The sequence below is a fragment of the Marmota marmota genome, unplaced genomic scaffold, assembly GCF_001458135.2.
Source record: "Marmota marmota marmota unplaced genomic scaffold, marMar, whole genome shotgun sequence".
In the NCBI taxonomy this organism is placed as follows: Eukaryota; Metazoa; Chordata; class Mammalia; order Rodentia; family Sciuridae; genus Marmota; species Marmota marmota.
In genome coordinates this window covers 42,582,728-42,603,374 of record NW_025999900.1, presented here as the reverse complement: position 1 = coordinate 42,603,374, position 20,647 = coordinate 42,582,728, and the positions used below count along the sequence as shown (strand labels likewise).

The window sequence follows — 20,647 nt, the reverse complement described above, 5'->3', positions numbered from 1 at the left end:
AATCGCATTTACTTTTTCCACATCTGCATCTGCCTGCCACTTCTCAGTTTTCCCCAAGAACATCACTTCATCTGTTTACATAAATATCTCTCCTATAGGCCAGGCAAGGTGGCGCACACCCGTAATCCCAGCGACTTGGGAGGCGGATCACAAGTCCAAGGGCAGCCTGGGCAATTGAGTGAGACCCTGTCTCAAAATAAAAAATTTTTAAAAAGACTGGGGCTGTAGTTCAGTGGTAGGACACCTCTGGGTTCAATCCCCAGAGCCACCAAAACAAAACAAAACCCATAACACTCCGGTATCCTCTCCCAGCCACTAATGCTGAGCATGGTAGCTTCACATCAGTACAAACAAGGACAGTTCTATTATCCCACCCAATTTACAGGTGAGGGAACTGGGGACGTCAAGGCTGCTGAGATGGCCAGGAACAAGCACAGGGTTTGAATCCAGGCCTTTGTGCCCAAGGCCTGAGCACTCCTTCTTTTCAAAAAGCAGGTGGTCTGCGTACAGCAGAAGCTTCCAACTCTAATGGCAATGATCATTTTTGCTTTTTCCTTATTGGGTCTTCTTAAATTAAAAAAAGAAAAAGTTTATTGCACAATTAACATGAATGTGGAACACGCACGCTCCACGTGAGGCTCCAAGGAGGGGCCTCACCCCCACCGTGAGCAGCTTTGCCACGGTGGCAACAGCAGCCCAGATGTGAATTTGAATTCTGACATGTCACAGGCATTTTCAAAATGAGATCTTGCGAGATGCACCGAGAGACGGAATGAGAACAGAGAAGTGACACATTCAACCCACAACACCGGAAACACTCTCACAGGGACAAGGCAATAAGGGAAAAGAGCAATAATGCCTGTGGCAAGGAGGAGAGAGAGACCCAAACCAGCACGAACTGGAGTGGCAGAGGGATGAAGTGTCTCATCTCAAACTGGGAACACAGGCCAGGGGGACAGACCAGGCCGAGAGACCAGGCTTGCCTGAGGCTCAGGGCATCAGGGTTGAGAGAATTGGCTTTGGGGGTCTTCAAGGACTGAGTTCTCCAGAAACTCTGCTACAGACTGGCTGTGGGCTCCTGGGAAAGTCACTGGGTCTCCCTGAGCCTCCACTCCTCACTTGTAAAAGGAAGGCATTGAGCCTGCTGCCCAGGGCTGTCGTGAGGCCTAAGTTCCTGCCCAGAGCCTAAAACACAGGAAGGGGTCTGCAGAAGGCAGCTTCCCTGCTGCATCCCAGGTGAGGCTGGGAGACGTGGATTGGGCACAGCAGCACACTCAGCCACCCTCCTGACAGCAGGTGACACACAAAGGAGACCTGGGGAGAGGGAGGAGCAGGGTGGACCAACCCTGCAACCTCCAAACTAGCCCCGGACTAGACTGCCAGCCAGGCCCACAAGAGCACCCCCCACCTCCACATGCAGAAGCCACATTTCAACACCAGGGACCCAGGAGCACCCTGGGAAGTAAACACCCAAATGCCAAACATACCAGACATTCCCCCATATAAACAGGCTTCGCTGAGCCAGGGGCTGTGGTCCCTCCCTCCCCCACCCCCCGTCAACAAAGTAAGGCAGTCCAGGGGTGGGATCATGGCCAGGCGGGAGGAATGAGGAAACCCCAGGGGCCATCCTCCAATACCCTTGCTGACCCTCTGCTGCCCGCAAAGGTTGGGAGGGCCCTCTCCCCCAGCACCTCCCTTGGGGCCTAGCTGTTGGAAACAGTAGGCCACTGAGTGTCCACTCTCCTCTGGCCAAGCCTTCCCGCCTAGATGGCTGAAGTCTGGACCTCAGCTGTTCCAGGGAAGAGTGGGCAGGGCTTTCAGAAAAAAATTAAGACAAATGATCACTCAAGACTGGGGTTACCCCTGACTCCCCCGCGGCTACTTCCAACCCATACCACCTCCAGGAGCCAAGCAAGGAACTAGCCATTAGTAAGGAGGAGGGTTAGATGGCACTGTGCCTAAAAGTCTCCCAATATTTAATGTTGGCAACGAATTTCATTTTGAAAGGAATATTACATGAGCCAAACAAAACACTTCAGTGGGCTGCACCAGCCCGTGGCGGCTAATTTATGATCGCTGGCCCACACAGACCCCGCCTGGTCCTCGTCAAGGCCATGTCTTGCTCTGGGACCTCAGACCATCAGCTCGCCTCTCCAGACCTGAGGCTCATCTTTAATAAACACAATTGCTTCCACTTCTCACTAGTCCCCGAACACCTAGGCAAGGTGGGTCTGCGGGGCCTTACAAGTGGGAGAACTGCCACTCAGCAAGGAAGCATCAACCAGAGGTCGCCAAGGCAGAAAGACACAGATGGACCCCACTCAGCCTGTCCGGCAGCCTTCCTTGTGGCTAAGACCTTCCCAAAGTCTCCTCCAACTCTGACTTACCTGGGCATGTTGGCCTGATGGCTGGAGAAGGACTGGGCCGTGGGAAGGACATCCCCAACCCCCTTTTTGGTACCAAGGATAGAACCCAGGGGTGCTTAACCACTGAGCCACATCCCCAGCCATTTTTTATTTTTTACTTTGAGACAGGGTCTCACTGAGTTGTTTAGCTTCTTGCTAAGTTGCTGAGGCTGGTTTTGAACTTGCAATCCTCCTGCCTCAGCCTCCCAAGTCACTGGGATTACAGGTGTGTACCGCCATGCCTGGCTCCCTATCCCCTTTTAAAAAGTGGCAAGCATCTAGGCTCTAAGGCTCACACTTGACGGCAGGGACAGGGGCCTCAGGACAAGCGCACAGGACACTGATCAGTCCATCCTCTTGGGCCTCCTGCCTGTGCTAACTGTACATCATCCCTGTTCCAGATTCTCTCTGCCCCGAGTTTATGACACTCAGATTGTCTGTCCTCTGACCATGCCTCATCAGTCTCTTGCCTGGGATCCTCTTTCCACGGGTCCAGGTGAAGCTTTCTAGGCCCATCCTTGGCCTTCTGCTCTCTCAGTCCCTATGCTCCACCTCTGGAGCCCCATTCCATCTCCTCTCGTGGCTTGCAATGCCAACCAAACCTTTATTTGCAGACCCAGATGCTCAGCTGCCAGCTGAATGCTCTGTGTGGTTGTTGCTCAGCACCTCAAAGCCTTGGTCTTCTGTTGGTTCCCGCATCTCTATTCTCCACTCCCACTGGCCACCATCTACCTTCCCTAGAGCTAGAAACTCAGGCCTCACCCTCACCTGTTGTCATGAGCTCCAGCTTTGAACACAGAGGCCATCCAGTTCCACACCCTGAGTCATCCTCAGATGTGGTCCCCACTGTCTACCCACTGCCACTTTCTCTCCCCCTGATTTGGCATGACCATCCCCCATCCTAGCCATTGGAGGGACCTTTCCAAAATGCAAATATGACCCAGTCACTGGCCTTTGATGGCAGGGAGTGGCCCTTCTGACCTTCAGGATGAAGCCCAGGCTCCCTAAGGTACCAAGCAGGGATCCCTGATCTTGGCCCTCCTCCTGTGGTCTCACCTGCCGTCTACCCCAACCCTGTGTCTATGCTCAGAAGCACTGAGCTTCTCTCTGCCCTGCACTTCCCTGGCTGCATGCCTGTGTCCCACTGTTCCCATGGCTGGCTTCCCACGTCTCCTGTACATTCAGCCGGAGCATCACCTCCCACAGGAAGTGGGATCCTCTCAGATCTCACACTCTGCAGGCTGGGGAGGCATCCCTCCTCTCTGAGCTCCTGTACAACTCTGAGCTCATCCTGGTCCCTACTGCATGGTATTCTATCCTCAGTTTCCGTCTCCTCCATCAAAGTGGGAGTTCCATGAGAACAAAGCCTGTGCTTTGTTGACTCTTTGTATGCTGGTCCCTTGCAGAGTTTGTGGCCTGGACAAGAACCTAGGATTCCCGACTCCCTATCCAGTGCTCTTTTTACCTCACTCCAGCCATCCCCCAGCACCAGGACAGAACCAAACACATTCATCTACGAACAAACCCATGCGCAGGAGCTGTGCTCGCTCAAGAGCATCCCAGCCAATCACCGGGTGAAGGCTCTGGACAGGAGCTGGCAGAGGTCATGAATGGTTCCACCTGCCAAAGTCATTCACTCAGTTGCCACGGCTGGGGAGTGGATGGAGAAGGGGCAGCTCAGTGGTCTCAACATCTTCAGAAAAGGGTGGGGAGAGGCAGGGCTATAAAGTCAGCTCCATCTGGAGGTCCCAGAACTGAGGAGACCCAGAGTCCCCACATCCCCCTGCATCATCAGGCTAGGAGCTCCCGTTCAAGGACAGGCAGTGAGTTTGCCCGGCCCAGGTGGGGGAGCAGGAGCACCTTCTTCATGAACTGGAAGCCTGACAACCTGCATTCCTTTGGGCATCAGTGCCCACAGGTGGATCCATCCAACCCAACTTCTTTGTCTCCCCACATTTCAGCAAGATGAAGCACTTCTCTGACCTTGGACCTCCCAATCCCTCTTGTCCACGGCAAAAACTTTGCCTTTAGAGTTAAGAGAATCTATTAAACTAGAGGCTGCAGGCTTGGTGCTGGTTTCTATGAACAGTCTGTCTCCGCTGCTAAGAAGAGAGCATTGTGTTTGGAACAAAGGCCGAGAAAGCCTGCTAGGAAGGCTGACACCCATATACAGCTAACGAAAGAGCAAACACTAACTACAAATATGAGAAAGAGTCCAGGAGAGGTAGGAAAAGTCACCTTGCACGGGCAGAAAACCCACCATGGAAGAGGAAAAGAGACAAAGACTGCGGGGGACTCCTCTGCTGGAAAAGAGCCATTTGGAGAAAGATGAGTTTGTGGAAATGTGTCTATTCTAGCTTTTTCCTTCCTTCCTTCCTTCCTCCCTCCCTCCCTCCCTCCCTCCCTCCCTTCCTTCCTTCCTTCCTTCCTTTTTCCTATCTACGGTTTTTTGGGGTCTGATTTCCCACTAGGCAATCAATCTAGCTTCTTGCCCAACTGACAATACCTTTAACAGATGAGAAAAGGAGAGAAATAGTGGCCCCACAGGACTCGCACCCTCCCCAAAAGATAGCAAGCAGCAGAATACACCTGCCTGGGAAAAACCCATTTTCTTCTCAAAGAATGACAATCAGTTGAAACCAATTCTTGAACCACAGCAGGAAGCGCTGTAACGTGCCTGGATCATACGGGGTCAGAAAACAGAGAGGAGAGCTCCTGCCCCACGATGCCTTCCACAATTAGACGAAAATGCAATCCTTGCATTGAATATTTATGAACAGGGCTCTTCTGAAAGCCCCGAGTTGGCCAAAGTCAAAGACCACTTCAAGTGCCATCCTATTAAAGCCTTGGAAGTCATTTGTCTTTCATCACGAAGGTGAAAAACAAGGTCCTTGGTTTAATTATTCTCCACCAAGGCAGCTCCATGTAATCTGTATGCAGGGTGTGCAGCTAAAACACAGATTTCAGCCAATTTCTTTCAGGCATGAGACATAGATAACAGACAAATTGCCCAGCAGAACGGCCACCTCTACATCAAGGGTTCTGAACGCCTGCTAATAAAAATCCCACCGATGTGACAGGGCCAAATGAGTTCCCAACCAGGGCTGCCTGGCCTGAGAGATGGAAGGGTGATTTTACAGTGAGTGATATGCAGAAGGATTAAGATGCAATAAAAGTTCAGAGAGGGATAAAGAAAGGCTTGGCCACACTGAGACTGAGAGCCACCTTCCATACCCCCCACCCCCCACTGCCAGGAGTATGGAGCACCTCCCCAGTTCTTGGACTAGAGCAGCTGAGACTCAAGTTTAGAAGCCACATCCTTTGGCATTAGAATAGCTTATGTAATTCTCCCTTTGAAAGCAATAAAGCATGCAGCTATTGACAAAATCTGCAGCTTAATTAGTTGGGAGATCCCTTAGGACGCAGACACTGGCAATGCCATGCCATGCCTAGGATCCCTAGACATGGAAATAACTGGTCTGGAGCCCTGATTCAGACAGCAAGTCTTGCCTCACCCGGATTCAGGTACTACATACATTCACGGCAGACAGATCCATCCAGGAAACTGGAGTTAGGTTTGAAGAAAAATGTTGTTTTAGATCCTTGTAACCATGCTCAGATAGGATCTTAGACAGAGCTGGAAGGCACCATCAGGTCATCTAACCTGCAGAAAGCATCTGAATCCCCTGGAGGGCTTGTTGCATCACGGGTCTCAGCCCCACTCTCCACAGCACCATCTTCAGTGGGTTAAGGCAAGATCCTCGAATCCAGCCCTTCTAACATGCTCCCAGATGTTGGTGTTGCTGGTCTGTGAACCAGCTTTGTGGAATATATATATATATATATATATATATATATATATATATATATAAAACCCAGTGGATTTTAGAGCAGTTTCAGCAGAAGTATCTTGTTCACATGATACTGCAAAATACTAAATTTAGATAAAGCAGAATTTTATCTAAGGGCTTACAACTGTAACATAGTCACATGGGAAAATAAGATGTGTTTTGATTGATACAAAACTTTTAACTGAGAGCTTATGTGGGACAATTGCAGGTTTCTGACAGCCTCGGCACGCAGATTATTCCTCTCTTGTTTTTCTTGGACAGGCAGGTCAGTAGTTGGTTATAAATGGTAGGTCGGCGATCAGACAGACAGACAGATAATGCTTTCTCAGCTGCTGTCCACTCTCAAGATGCTCATCATGAAAAGCTGTTTAACATGAATAGCTATCAAGCAATAAAGCATGCAGCCATCAGTTAAAGACAAGTAGCAGAAAGAGCTTCGTTCTGAAGTCAATGCAGAATAGACCAGCCTGGCAGCACATGTCCCCTTGGCCATGCTCTCCAAGGCATTTGATTTGATAACTAATAGATAGAAGCATGTATGTGGGTCTTGCTTTCTTTTAAACAGAAGAGGTGAAATTATGCTTTAAAAATGAGGCCCCAGCAGGTGACTTAATCTCAAGGAGCTTCCTTCCATAACAACTCATGGTAGTAATGACACCTGCCTCCCGGGGTTGTTGGAACACATCAGAAGAGATGATGTCTGCAAAGGAAGTTTGCAAACCATCAAGTTCATTGCTCCGGGAAGCCATCTGTCCTGAACACAGTGTCCTCACTCCTTCAAAGACCTAGGCTGGCTCCTACTACACCAGAGGTTTCAACCAATAGATAAAACTTAGGACCACTTACTACCCCACAGACTAATCCAATGAGAATGCTCTCCAGGGAATTTGGAGGTGCAGCCAGTTAGACCCCACTGTTCTATACCTTTTCCTGGGCAGTTCTGTACCAACATCCTAGTCTTTGTTTCTGGATGGCTACTAGGAATAAAAAGAAAAAATAGCCCTAAAAAGATCCTGGCTTCTTCACAGCTGCTAGCCTAAAAAGGGGATTTACTAGCTATGGCTACTAATTATGGAGCATGGCTACACACGGGGTGATGTGTTACATTATCCCTCTTAATCCTTCCCACATCTCTGTGAGGTGGATGTTATCCTTTCCTATTTTAAAAAGTTTGGAGTTTTTTTGGGGGGGGTACTGGGGATTGAACCCAGGGGCACTCAACCACTGAGCCACATCCCCAGCCCCATTTTGTATTTTATTTAGGGACAGAGTCTCACTGAGCTGCTTAGCACCTCGCTGTTGCTGAGGCTGGCTTTGAACTTTCGATCCTCCTGTCTCAGCCTCCCCAGTCACTGGGATTACAGGCATGTGCCACCACCTCTGGCTAAAAACAGTTTTATGAGATAAACTTCACACGCATCATAGATGTAACCCAAGGAAATATACACTTCATCAGCTTTTAGTGTATTCACAGAGATGTCCAACTCTCACCATCATCGATTTTATAACATTTTCATCACTCCCCAAAGAAAACTCCACAACATTTAGCTGCCGTTCCGCATTCTTCCCGTCTCCCTAGCACTAGGGGACCAGGGGACCAAGTTCTATTTCCTGTCTCTATGACTTTGTCTATTCTAGATATTCCATATATATCAATCATGCAATAAGTGGTCCTCTCTGACTTGCTTCTTTTACTCAGGAAATGTTTTTGAGTTTCATCCCTGTTGTAGCATGTATTAGTATTTCATTCCTCTTTGTGGCCAAATAATACCTCATTGGATGGATATGTGGGATTTTATTTATCAGTCCACTGATGGCCATTTGAGTTATTTCCACTTTGGGGATATTATGATTTATGCTTCTACAAACATTCATGGGCAAGTTTTTGTGTGGACATGTTTTTCTTTCTACTGGTGACAGAGAAGTAGAACTGCTAGATCATATGGTAACTCTGGTTAGCCATCGGAAGAACTGCCAGACTGTTCTCCAAAGTGGCTGCACCATTACATCTCCGCCAGAATCTTATTATTCAGCTTCTTCACCTCCTCACCAATGCCTGCTAGTGTCGCTCTTTTTTTTGTTATAATCACCCTGGTGGGTATGAAGTGATACCTAATTGGGTTCTCATTAGCCTTTGATGGCTTTTCATGTTAAACAGTTTTTCATGCACTCAGTAAACACTTAAATATTTTCTTTGAAGAAATGTACATTGAGATCCTCTGCCCATTTACAACTGGGTTGTCTTTTTATTATTCAATGATCATAGGTTTTTGTTTTATATTTTTTGGATACAAGCCTCTTAACAGATATGTGATTTGCAAAATCTTAAACTTTTATTCTGTGATTGTTTCTCTCTCTCTCTCTTTCTTTTTTTTTTAGTACCAGGGATTGAACTTAGGGGCACACAACCACTGAGCCACATCTCCAGCCCTATTTTGAATTTTATTTAGAGACAGGGTCTCACTGAGTTGCTCAACAGTGTCTCCCTGTTGCTGAGGTTGGCTTTGAACTCAAGATCCTCCTGCCTTAGCCTGCAGAGCTGCTGGAATTATAGGTGTGTGCCACAGCGCCTGGCTCTGTGATTGTCTTTTTACATTTTGTGTCCTTGGAAGCACAAAAGTTTTCAATTTTTACGATGTCTACTCTATTTTGTTGTTGTTGTTGTTTGTGATTTTTGGTGTCATATCTAAGAAACCATTGCTTAATCCAAGATCGTAAAGATTTATAGCTGTTTTCTTCTATGAATTTTATAGTTTTAGCTCTTAAATTTAGGTCTTTGATCTATCTTGAGTTGATTTTTTGTTTACAGTTTGAGGTAGAGGTTTCTCTCCCCACATTAAAAAAAAAAAAATCCTTCCAGGAAAACAAAAACAAAACAGCCTTGTTTTCCTTGAAGTAGAAAATGAGTCAATGTTGGTGAAATATCAGATTTATATACCCAACCCCAGTCATCGAGTCAGTGAGAGAAAGGTTCCTGAATTTCGGTGCTTGAGCATGTCTTGGTTGGTATTTCATTTACAATCTAAAGTCTATACCCAGGTTATCCCATTCCTGGTCCACTGCTCAACCCCCCACTCCCAAGACCTTCATCCACACTAGTTAGACCAACGTCCTTTTCAGCTTTGGTTGACTATTTACTTCATTTCTCATTGTGATGCCTTGAAGATCTTAGAATAACCAGGAGCCCTCGGCTAGCTTCCAATCTGTGCTTGGATTCTTTGAGATCTGATAGTTGTCATAGTTCAGATCTGAAATGTCCTCCAAAGGCTCATGGGCTGCACTATCAGGGAAGATGGTGGAAACTTCAGGGGGTGGGGCCTGGAAGTAGGTCACTGGGGATATGTCTTCCAAGGGGATATCTCATCCTGGGCCCCGTGTTCTCTCTCTCTCCCTCTCTCTGCTTCCTGGCCACTATGAGGTGAACAGCTCTGCTCCACCACATGCTCCCCACCATGATGTTCTGCTTCACCACAGGCCCAGAAACAATGAAGCCCAATGACCATGGACTGAAACCTCTGAAACTATGAACCCAAATACATCTTTCCTCCTTTAAGTTATTTTCTCAGGCATTTTGTCACAGCAATAAACAGCTGACTAACACAGTGATCAAATGTGAAACAATTTGGTGTTCGCTCTCTGATCTCACATTTGAGAGCCAGCTATCCAACTTACTTCTTTATTCCTGACCAGGAAAATTTTTCCACAGAATTAAAAATGCTCCAAATCAAATACCTACATCACATGGCTTTGGGTTTTGGAGTGTGTGTGTGTGTGTGTGTGTTTTAATTTTCTTCCCCATTTTTACAAAGGAGAAAATTGAATCTCAAATGTCTATGGCCTCTCCAGAGTCAAACTACTCCAATGCAGCATCTTGCTTTGCTGCGTTATTTACAAAGAGCCCAGGTCTTCATTGGAGGGGGCTGTGTTGTGGGGGAGCAGGGAGGAAGCAAGCAGAAGGGGGCTTGTCATCCCGAGCGTGCGCATGCACTGTACAGAGTACGCAGGACCCTGAAGTCACAGAGCAGAGCACAGCACATGGTAGGACGTGCACAGCCTTGAGGGGTGCTAAACCCAGAGGAGGCTTGGGACCCCATTCCCAGCACCTCTACAGCCTGCCTGAATGGGTCTAAATGTCCTTCTAAGACTACAGGCCATGTTGCTTTGTGCCTTTTGGGGAAAGAGACAAATGGCTCCACATTGTTGATCCAGGTGAGCCTCACCTGGGAGAGAACTCCGCTTCCTATCTCAGAGTCCATGTGCCAGTGGATCTGGGGACACCAAAGAAAGATGACCAGCATTGACTAAAGAGGTCAGCAGCTAAAAAAAAAAAACCGGTGGCTGACAGGAATCCAGCAATGACCTTGACACCACAGGAAACAAGATAAGGGGTCACCCAGAGCAGCTGAGGAGGAAACAGAGGGCTGTGGAGTCCTCCCACTCACCCGGTGTGAAGGCGACTGGAACTCCAGCTGCAGTTAAACTGCATGAACAATCAGAAACAGGAAGGTCTGCCTGCCTCCCTGAACCCCAGGACATAGGCTCCCACAGAAGGCCAGTGCTGTCAGATTAGGGGATTCACTCCAAATGCACTCGGGTCCCAATAAAGGTGATTTACAGGTAAAGTAACTCGTGCTATAGCTTAAGTCATCTTTGCACTCAGTGCCCCAGCACACCTCATGAAGAAACTCTATGAGTCTCAACTTCCTCACTCTACAGATGAGGACCTGCTCAGAAGGACCAGCTGCCTTGTTCAAGGTCCTCCCGGGGATCCTCCCGGGGATGAGCAACAGAGCCACATTTTGAACTCTGCAGCTTAAACTCCAGTCCAGGGCTCTAGCAGCCCCTTTGACTAGGAAGCCAGAAAAGCGCCCAACTCCCACCATACCTGGGTGCCCCCAAACACTCGGGCTGCCTAGCACTTCCGGGGCAAGGGATCCTCCAGGAAATGAAAGTCCAAGTCCAAGTCCCACTGCTTGACTTTTTGAATCAGTTATATAAAGTAACTCGTATAATCCACGTATTTGCAAAGTCAGTCACAATCCTACCTTACGTGTGCACCTCTAAGTGGCAGGCATCATCTCCAGAACCCTGTGAATGCTCAGGGTATGGTATCAAACAAGACTCGGTGCCACAGGGGTCAATGTCAAAGACACTCAGGGCTTTCAGTCACTATCACTCATTCTCCTTCCAATCTAATTGTTTAAAAACAAAAAAAGCTAACCACTTTCTAAAACGTGCCAACCAAGTGAAGGAAAGTAAAGTGGAAATTCAGGATTTCAAAGAAAGGACAGATTAGATCTCTCTGCCAAAAAAAAAAAAAAAAAAAGGCATCTGAGCCAGAGGAAGAAGGCCAATGCTATTCCAAAGAGCCACAAATTAAAAACCAATTATGCAAGGCTTGCTAAAAAATGCCAGTGGGCTGCCTTTACGTTTCAAGTCACTAAAAACACAAGCAAGCTTAGGCCCATGTTTACCCCACACGCCAGCTGGTTTGGGGCAACATTTTATGCTCAGGCTAAAAACATGGATGACTATCTTAAGTCACTTTTAGGAACATACTCTGAGGACATCACCTGTGTCTGAGAGTGAACTGCTTTCTGAGGACCCTGATGGCTCACAGATTCCAATTCACCTTTCACACAAAGGTGTGAAATGTTCCACAGGGCTCTCAAGAAGGTGGGAATTCACCAATGGGAAATCCACCAATAGCTACATTTCCTCTCCTGCTCTAAAAATGAGGGGAAATGGAAAGGGCAGTCTGTGATGGTGTACACACGCGGATTCCTCCAGGTTAAACCCACAGAAGGCAACTGAGAAGGATCGGAGGGCTGGAGGAGAGGTATAAATGGCTTAGAGTCATGTTTCAAAAGGATCTAAGTAATCTCTGAGCCTACTAGTGACGAGATTCCCTAAATTCTACCCTCAGAGATTCTGATTCCAGTGGCCTGGGGTAGGATCTGGAAATCTATACAGAAGTTTCCCCAAGCCGTGTGGGTGATCAGCCGAGTTTGGGAATGGCTGATTTGATTTTATTTGTGTTCTCCCCCGCCTCCTTTTTTTCCCCTTTTTCTTCTACCTACAGTCATTTAAATCCAGAAATGGAAAAGCCACAGAACAAGAACAAGGTAAGAACTGGGACACACAACAATGGAGGAAGAGAAAAATTTCAGAGACACAGCTAATAATGCCCAGACCAGTAAGCAGGTATTAATACACGATCCATGTGAGGGGCTGAACAGTATGGTAGAAATGAAATGGAATGTAAGATATAGTCCCCGCCCTCGGGACCTAAACCCAGAAGAGACTCAAACCCAGGCAGTGTGAAGTGGGCCAGGTGCAAAGTAACTGGGAGTGGTGGGGTCTGTGGCAAAGTAAAGACCTGGTAGCTCTGCAGCCAGGTGCTCCTCAGCTCCTGTTTCTCACTGCCTTTCTTTTTAAAAGAAACCAGAAAGTCCACACTTCCTAGCTTTCAAATATGGCAACTCATTCAGAAATAGAAGGAAGGAAGGAAGGAAGGAAAGGACAGAAGGACTGGATGCTATGAGGACCACACAAGACTCACCTGCAGGCTGATGACAGACCTTGGAATTACACTTTACAACTTCTTTCCTGAAAGGTCATCTGGACCAGCATCCTTTGAAACCCTAAGCCTCCCCCAGGGCACTGCAGAGTGGCCTGGGGAGAGGGAGCCTGTCCACCAGGTGAGTCTGTGCCTAAGTGTGCAAGTGTGTGGCTAAGTGTGCAAGGGTGGCCACAGCAGCCCACCGCAGCAGATGACCTGGATCTCCAGGTCCAGCTTTCAGGGGCTATAGAACAAACAGGGAAGGAAGGAAAGGTCTGGAAACAGCCAGAGAGCAAAGGTGTCTTGAAAAGGAATATTGGAAAAGAAAGAAAAGAGAGGTCAGAAAGGAGCAACGGTTTCAAAAGTCCCAGAGCCAAGGACGCAGTGTTCCCAGAGTCCCTGGCCAACCCAACATCGGAGCAAGCGTCTTGCCTCTGTTGATGGGGATTGAACTTTTCTTTGCAGGACTGACCACTGCCTGGTCTTCTCTCCTGCTGGGTAATCTGCTCCTTGGTGGCTGCCCATCCTACCACACCAAGCTCCAGGAGGAGAGATTCTGTCTCCTTTGCTCCTGGTTCAGGTTCCAGGGCCTGGCACACACTAGGTGCTTAGCAGATGGACCATAGGCAAGCAGGTGATCCAAAACAGTTTAATATTATATTTCACAGAAAATAATCGGCATAAAGCACTGTATAGTTCACAAACCTGCTGCTTAACTTAATTCTTCCAATTTTCTTTTCCCGAACTCCTTCATGCACTTGGACATGGCCCAGGAGATGGCCTCTGTGAGGCAGATAGCTCAAGAGCCTCCTGTGTCACCACTGCCTGCGCGTGGCCTGGCCTGATCTCCCTTGGGGTCTGGGAGACCACAAGGCTTCAGAACTGCAGGGCTCAGTACCAACTCGGCTCTGCCATCAAAATGATCAAGTGTTCTGGGGCCAGGTTCATCTGGCCTCCTCAGCCAGAGAGATCTCTGATTAGAAGCCTGGAAAGGACTCAGGGGACATAGGAGGCCATAGCAAAAGGTTAAAGCTTGGGTCTAAAGTCAGACTGCTGGGTTCACTTCCCGGCAAGTGACCTTGGGCCTCTCTTGGCCTTGTCAACCTCATCTGTGAGGGGAACACTACAACAGCACAGGGTCAGTGTGTGAGATGAATGAGGTCCTTCACGGAGTGCTTAGTACATGCCTGGTGCTTGGATCAGGGACAGGGACATACTGCTGTGGTGACAGCAACATCGTCATCATCAGCCAGGCCCCAGCACTGTCACTGCCCAGCAGCGTGACACGGAACCTCCTCCCTAGACCTCAAATTCCTTCTCTCTAATACAGGGATAACCTGGTCACCCGGATTGGGTGAGGAATAAATGAGATCCTGCCTGTTAAGTCTTAGCACAGGACCTGGGACGTACTAAATGTTCAGTTGACGTGAGCTAGTACCTCATTATCATTGGAGAAACTTTGACTAGTCTAAAACGCCAATGTGAAAATCCACTAAGGGCCGTTTGCCACATGCAAAATCGATCTTTGGAAGGAAGCTTCATCAGCTGCAAATTTCTCTCCCATCCCCTTTGGGTTTTAGCTGCTCCAAGAATGAGCTGCCCCCACCCCTGGGGTCTGACCTGGGAGGACCTGGAGGTGGATTCCCAGAGAGGTGGAGTCTCGGGGCTCCATCTGCCGCCTCGCCCCCGCGCTGCAGTCTGACAGCGAAGGAGCCAGTGAGAGGACATGCAAATATGCCCTAAAAACGGCTTGTTATTTTCACAGCCTGGAAGGTACACGTCTGTGGGTGCCTGGGAGGACAGCGCGTCACTATCAGGTACAGGGCCTATGCCACCAGCTTGGGGGTGGCTGTGAAATGTAAAAATACCCAACCCAAATAAAGACCTTTTCCAAAAAAAAGGAAGGTCCTCCAGAGCCTTTGGGAAGGAGAGAGGTGGAGACTCAGCCCCTGCCCAAGGCCTCATCAACCCCACTGGTGGCCGCAGAGCCCCAGTAACAATGCTCAGCTATGGCTCTCGACAGCAATTACACTGAGGGATGACCCAGAAACAGCGGCTTTCAAGTTAGGGCTTGAGAGGGACTAGCAGAGGGTGGAAAGAAAAGGGTCCTCCTTAAGGAAAACAGACCACTAAAGAAGCCAGGAAGTGACCTGGGAGCTGACCAAGTGCATCCAGAAGGAAACATCATGGTCCGCTCTCTCTGAAGCCACAGTCCTTAGTAGGCACCCAGGGTGGACCTAGTCCAGGTGTCTGGAGCACAGAAGGCCACGGCGCGGACCAGGCAGTGGAGGTCAAGGAAAGCAGCCGGTAGCAACAAACGCAAAGCCAACCGTGTGAGCAAGACCAAGGTCATGGGGTGAGGTTGAGGGTGGGTAACTAGAGAGAGGAAAAATGAGGTGGCCTTCGCTCTCCATGCCATTTAGCCATTGCCATGCCCCATAGGGCGATGTGGGGCCAGATCTTCCTATTTTTTTTAATTGAAATTTTAAGTGAAATGTTGGTTCAAGGCGCTTTGAAAGTGCAACACAGGCCAAACAAACACATCTGAGAGCCAGATCCAGCCCTCAAGGGCCAGGCTGCCACCAGGGTCCAAGCCCCCTAAAGCCCTTCTTTGCAATTTTTAAGGTATTCACGAGGAAAGACCGCTGAATCCTAACCAGCAAACTAATGCAACCCGACCCATGCCCAGTCTCTACCCTGGAGGCTGGATCCTCCTTCCTGTCTCATCCTCACCTGTGAACCCTCCCTCCAAGCAGAGCTCTGCTGGGATGCTCAGCTCCACCCCACAGCCTGCCCTCAGCCCCTCTCCACCTCTCCCCACTGGGCTGACCTGATGGTAACTACTCTCTCAGGCCGCTGAAGAAATGGGCTGCTGGGGTGCTCGCCAGGCCGGGCCTTTGGACAAATCCCCAGCCATAGATAAGTGGCCAGGGCATGCATTGCACTGATACTCAGTCATGTTGGGGACTTCTGCTTCTCACCAGTCCCCGGGGATAAGCTGCTCTTCTGCAAGTAAAGCTAGTGAAAGCTGCAGGTGCAGGAGACCTTGGGGGGGGAGGGGCTGAGTCCTTTGCCAACTCCATCTCAGGCAGATGATGTTTGGGACTGAGGCCATGCCCGGCTCTGGCAGCTGCTTGCAGAGGAAGATCACATCAGCCTTCTTTCAAGAAGGCTGGCACACTAAGGCCCAAAGGGGTGGAGGCAATGATGTTGCAAATGATAACTTTTAAAGCCAGCTCAATATCACTGTCCCCTTGTATAGCTTTTAAAACATGTGCACATTTCCATCATCTCTGCTGGTCGTCCCAACCCCCCAGAGAGATTGCCTAGATATTATTCATTATCATTATCATCATGCTTCTCTAGCCCCTGGAAGAAGCAGAGACAGATTAAACCTCCCATCCTAGCCGGGTGCCTCTCAAACTTTAATGTGTCCATGAATCCCAGGGGGAGCTTGTTAAAATGCAGACTCTGACTCAGCAGGTCTGCAGTGAGGCCAGGATTCCCCATCTAACAAGCCTGGGGCAGCACAGATGCTACCGGTCCTCACACTCCAAACAGCAAGTCCAAGGTTCCCCTGCGCGATAGGGACCAGACCCAGGACGCGAAGCCAAGTCTGTGGCGCTTGAGCTGTACCTGGGGTTAATGAGGCTTGCTCACCTCACTTTTTACCGGTTGGGGCCTCTTGCCCAGTTTCACCTCCAGGAAGTGCAAGGGCGCGATCATGGCCCCGATGTTGCGGATGTCGGCGTACTTCAGCTCCTCTGCAGTCAAAGCCGAGCTGGGGAGTCCGGTGAGGGGGCCGAGCCCTGGCAGAGAGCCTGCGGTCACAGAAGGGTCGGGGATCTGCCCAGGCATCATAGCAGGAGGAGCGGCAGGCTGGCCTGGAGTGGGCAGAAGAAGCAGGACAGGGCAGTCAGGTTGAGCAGCAGTCCCTCACCTGGCCAGGACCGGTCCTTTCTCCCATCTGTGTTCTCCGGCATCCCTCCCCTTCAGGCACTCATCTGCCCACCAATCCTTTCTATTATCAAGGAAAACTCAGTCAATTAACTCACACTGAGGTCACCATGCCCGGCACTGCCAGGAGTGTTTGCCCTCTTGTTTGGTTTTTAAGGCGACGCGTAAGGCAATTACCGGTAACATCTATTCGGCATGCGCTCCATGCCAGGTCCCAATTTTTCCGTCTGCCTTGGCAGGCTGGGCCAGAGCCCCTTGTATGGAGGAAGAAGGCGAAACTCCGAGAGAAAAGTTGCTCAGGTTTGCACACGGTGCAAACGGGCGGGGCTGGGATTTACATGGCAAGGGACGCCTCGGAAGAGACTGTGTTCACGGTGGAATCTCAAGCGCCTTCGCACCTGTTCAAGAGGGAGCTATTTTTGGCCTGGCATCGTGCCTCCCCTCACATCACACAGCCTCCTCTGCATACTTATTAAGACACCCTGAATCTGAAATGAGGCAGATCCAAGTTAGAGGTGAGCGTGTCTGATGTCTGTGAGGAAGATCCGAGGCAGAGGAGACGGAGTGGGTCAGCATGTGCTCTCCCAGTGGAACCCAGTACCCGAGATCGCCTCCAAGGTCTCCCCATTCCTGGAACCAACACACCGCCCAGCCCCTCCCCCCCCCCAGGACTCAAGAGGTTTAGGAGGGAAGACAGCGCAGGCATGAAGGAAGGACATAGATGAGACAGGTCAACACCAGAGACCTGATTCTTCCTTCCTTATACAGAGGAAGCTCAGGGGTAAGGGACAGGCACTTGGAGGCACAGGTGGCACTGAAGTAAGCTCATCTGCCAATAAAGCCAGGTGGGTCCAGCCCCTGAGCACATTCCCACCCCTGCCTCCACCCATCCGTCTGATCCTGAAAGCTGCCCCAAGCTGCCAGGCACTGCAAACGTGGAGGTCAGATGCCCACACTTCAGAGCAGCCTTGTAAGGGGCATCCATTCCCAAAAAGGAACTCATTTCTCTCTTTTCCCCCCTGTCTGCACAGGGCCATAAAATTAAAACCTCCTCCACTGTCACTGAAATCCCCAGGAGAAATCTCCGGCCTGTCTGTCCATTCTCACCTCTGGTATTTCATGGAGAAGGATGCATTTGGCAAGACAGGGGAGCTGTGGTGCCCCCAGGCCACGCTGTATTGGGCTGTGTCTCACTCACACACAAGTGGCCCTGGAGGGTGACCCACCACCATCTGCCCCCGTTCAGGTTCTCAGATGGAGAACCCGAGAGAGGGGCATTATCAGGGAGACTGTCCTGGCTATGGTGCAAACCACACTGTCCATCTCATGTCATTCTCAAGGGAGAAATCTGGTCCCCATCCAAGTCCTGTCTCTTTCTCTCTCTCTCTTTTTTTTTTTTTTTTTTTTTTTTTTGGTACCAGGGATTGAACTCAAGGGCACTCCACATCTCCAGCCCCATTTTGTATTTTATTTAGAGACAGGGACTCACTGAGTTGCTTAGCACCTCGCTGTTGCTGAGGCTGGCTTTGAACTCACAATCCTCCTGTGTCAGCCTCACAAGCCACTGGGATTACAAGCATGAGCCAGTGCACAGGCCTTTTTTTAAAAAAAATAGGTTCTACGCTCTGAGGGGAAAAGCATGTGAGTGATTTGCAACTTCAAACCACAAAGACTTCAAGGGACATCACTTTGTTTAAAGAAAGGACCACGTGAGCTGGGCGTGGTGGCGCATGCCTTCATCCCAGCCGCTGGAGAGGCTGAGGCAGGAGAATCACAAAGTTGAGGCCAGCCTTAAAAAAAATCCTGTTTCAAAATAAAATAAAAAAGCTGAGGATAGTGCTCAGTGGTAGAGTGCCCCTGGGCTCAATCCCCAGAACTACAAAGAGAAAAGAAGAAAAGACAGGACAGTGGAACTGCCACCGCATCCTTGCACACACACAGCCTGCCACTCAACCCTCTGCACAGGGTTCCTGGCCTTGCACTCACTGGTATTTGGTGCCCTGACACTTTCATGTGCTCCACCATCTCTATGTCACACACCTGGCCCCTTGGCCCTTCCTTTCCATTCTACATCCTTTCTGTCCCTCATCAGCACCTAGTGTCCCCTGGGTCACCTCAGAAAAGGACCTGAGACTCATTCACACTGAGTGACAGTCTCAGGAGCTGGTGGAGGCCCTGTGCTCATCTAAACCACATCCTCATTTTGCACATGAGGAAGCTGAAGCTCAAGTTGAATGACTTGCCCAAGGTCACACAGCCAGAGAAGGGCAGAACCAAGGCTGGACTTGAGGTCCCTGGACTTTGGGACCCTGCCCTTTTTTTCCCCTCATGGGGTTTGAGCTGTGGGATGCCTTCAGCTGAAGGAAGTACTTTCCAACGGATGGACTTTCACACAGAAGCCCTGAATGGGAGGGTCAATCTCTTGCCTAGAGGACCCTCTACTCTACCTGCCACCAGATCCAGGTTTGGGACGTTCCCTTAATAACCCCACAGCAGCCCGAGTGGGAGCCCAGAGGGAAACAGCCCCTGCGGCCTCCCACTCAGGGATGTTCAATGAACTCTGATCCCCCCTCGTCCCGAGGTGGGCTTAGGGCAGTGAGAGAGCCACCCCTCCACCCTCGAGAGTGGGCCAGGAAAAGGGCCAGGGCCAGGACCCGCCCCTACGTGGCAAGACCTTGCCGGGGCCCAGCCATGCCACCACCTGCCAGGCAGAGGGATTACTTGGGGGGCAGGCAGCCGTCAGGACTGGTTGTTGCTTGGGTGACCCCAGAGTCTGACATCCTTTCTGGCACAGCAAGGGGGAGGAAGAAGTATTTGAAGGAACAAATGGATCAATGAATGAATGAAACAGCAAACGAACGATACCAAATTCATAGCCCAGCACACTTCAGCGGGTGGGGTGGGGATGGTTCTGGAAGCTTTGAAGCTCATCATCAGGCCACGATTTCACCTCCAGGTTATTCACTCCCACAGTAGACCCCGAGAGAAGCACTGCAGAGACGTCCCTGTTTCCCGCCTCAGCCCCCTGCGAGATGGAAGCCAGACCCCTCTCTGTTCCAGGAGCGACAGGCTCTGTTTGGAGCTGCTGTTTATTTTCGTACAGATGGTATAAATGAGACACTCACAAATGCTCCCAAGACATAATGAATTTTCTGCTACTGGGGGGAACCCCCCAGAGGGGTAGCCACCCCCTGGGAGTAGTGGCCCCATAAATTCTTGCCATTCCTGCTCTAGTGAACCCATCCCCCGTACCAGGCTGGCCCCGAGGACCAGGACCACACTTTCCTTTGAAGCCAAAACCTCTCAGTCTTTCCCAACCCTGCAAGGAAGCCCCTCGGCGCTCAGCTCTAACCACAGAACGCTCACCGCATGCCATTCCTAGGAGACACCACAGCCCCGACCTGCACCACAGCGAGAAGTCACTCAGCTGTCTCTGGCAGAGGGGGACGAGGTGGAGGGGCTGAGCCGCCGCCTTTCTAATGGGATCCTCATTAACTGCCCAGGGCTGGCTGTGATCTGAGGCTGAAAGGCAGCTTTGGTGATTTGAAAAGTAAAACAATTTGATGTGATTTAGGGATCTAGAAACAGGCGGGGTGTGGGGGGCAGGAAACCAATAGCAGCGAGGGGGAACTTACCCACTTGAAGGGAGACACAGGAAAGATGACAAGAGGTGAAATCATCTCCCAGACTGGTGGTTCCATACGGAAACAATTTAGTGGGAAAAGGAGAACTACGCACTAAACACTTGAGGAGAGGAACCCAGAGTTTTCCCCTCGGGAGCTCAGGAGGCTCGAAAGGCAGATAAACACCAGCCCTGACTCCTTGAGTGACTGGGATGCAGGAATAGAAGGCATTGGCAAAACACCAAAATT

General features: G+C 49.9%; 1 protein-coding gene and 1 long non-coding RNA gene across 3 annotated transcripts in view; one reads left to right on the top strand and one right to left on the bottom strand.

The window, feature by feature from the left end:
- Jdp2 (Jun dimerization protein 2) overlaps positions 1 to 20,647 on the bottom strand; it is a 39,194-nt gene that overhangs the window by 12,792 nt on the left and 5,755 nt on the right. The window contains exons 1-2 of one of the 2 annotated variants that reach the window (XM_015494166.2): positions 16,953 to 17,382; positions 16,479 to 16,702 (exon numbers count right to left, since the gene is read on the bottom strand). In XM_015494166.2, coding sequence (XP_015349652.1) covers positions 16,479 to 16,679 — 201 coding nt within the window. In that variant the 5' untranslated portion in view covers positions 16,680 to 16,702; positions 16,953 to 17,382. Of the gene's footprint in view, positions 1 to 16,478; positions 16,703 to 16,952; positions 17,383 to 20,647 lie in introns of those variants that run through there. The other variant, XM_048799013.1, reaches the window with a different exon arrangement.
- Positions 618 to 20,240, top strand: LOC125615324. The gene is made up of 3 exons (XR_007345903.1): positions 618 to 632; positions 1,250 to 1,251; positions 20,083 to 20,240. It is a non-coding gene; the product is annotated as an uncharacterized LOC125615324 (long non-coding RNA).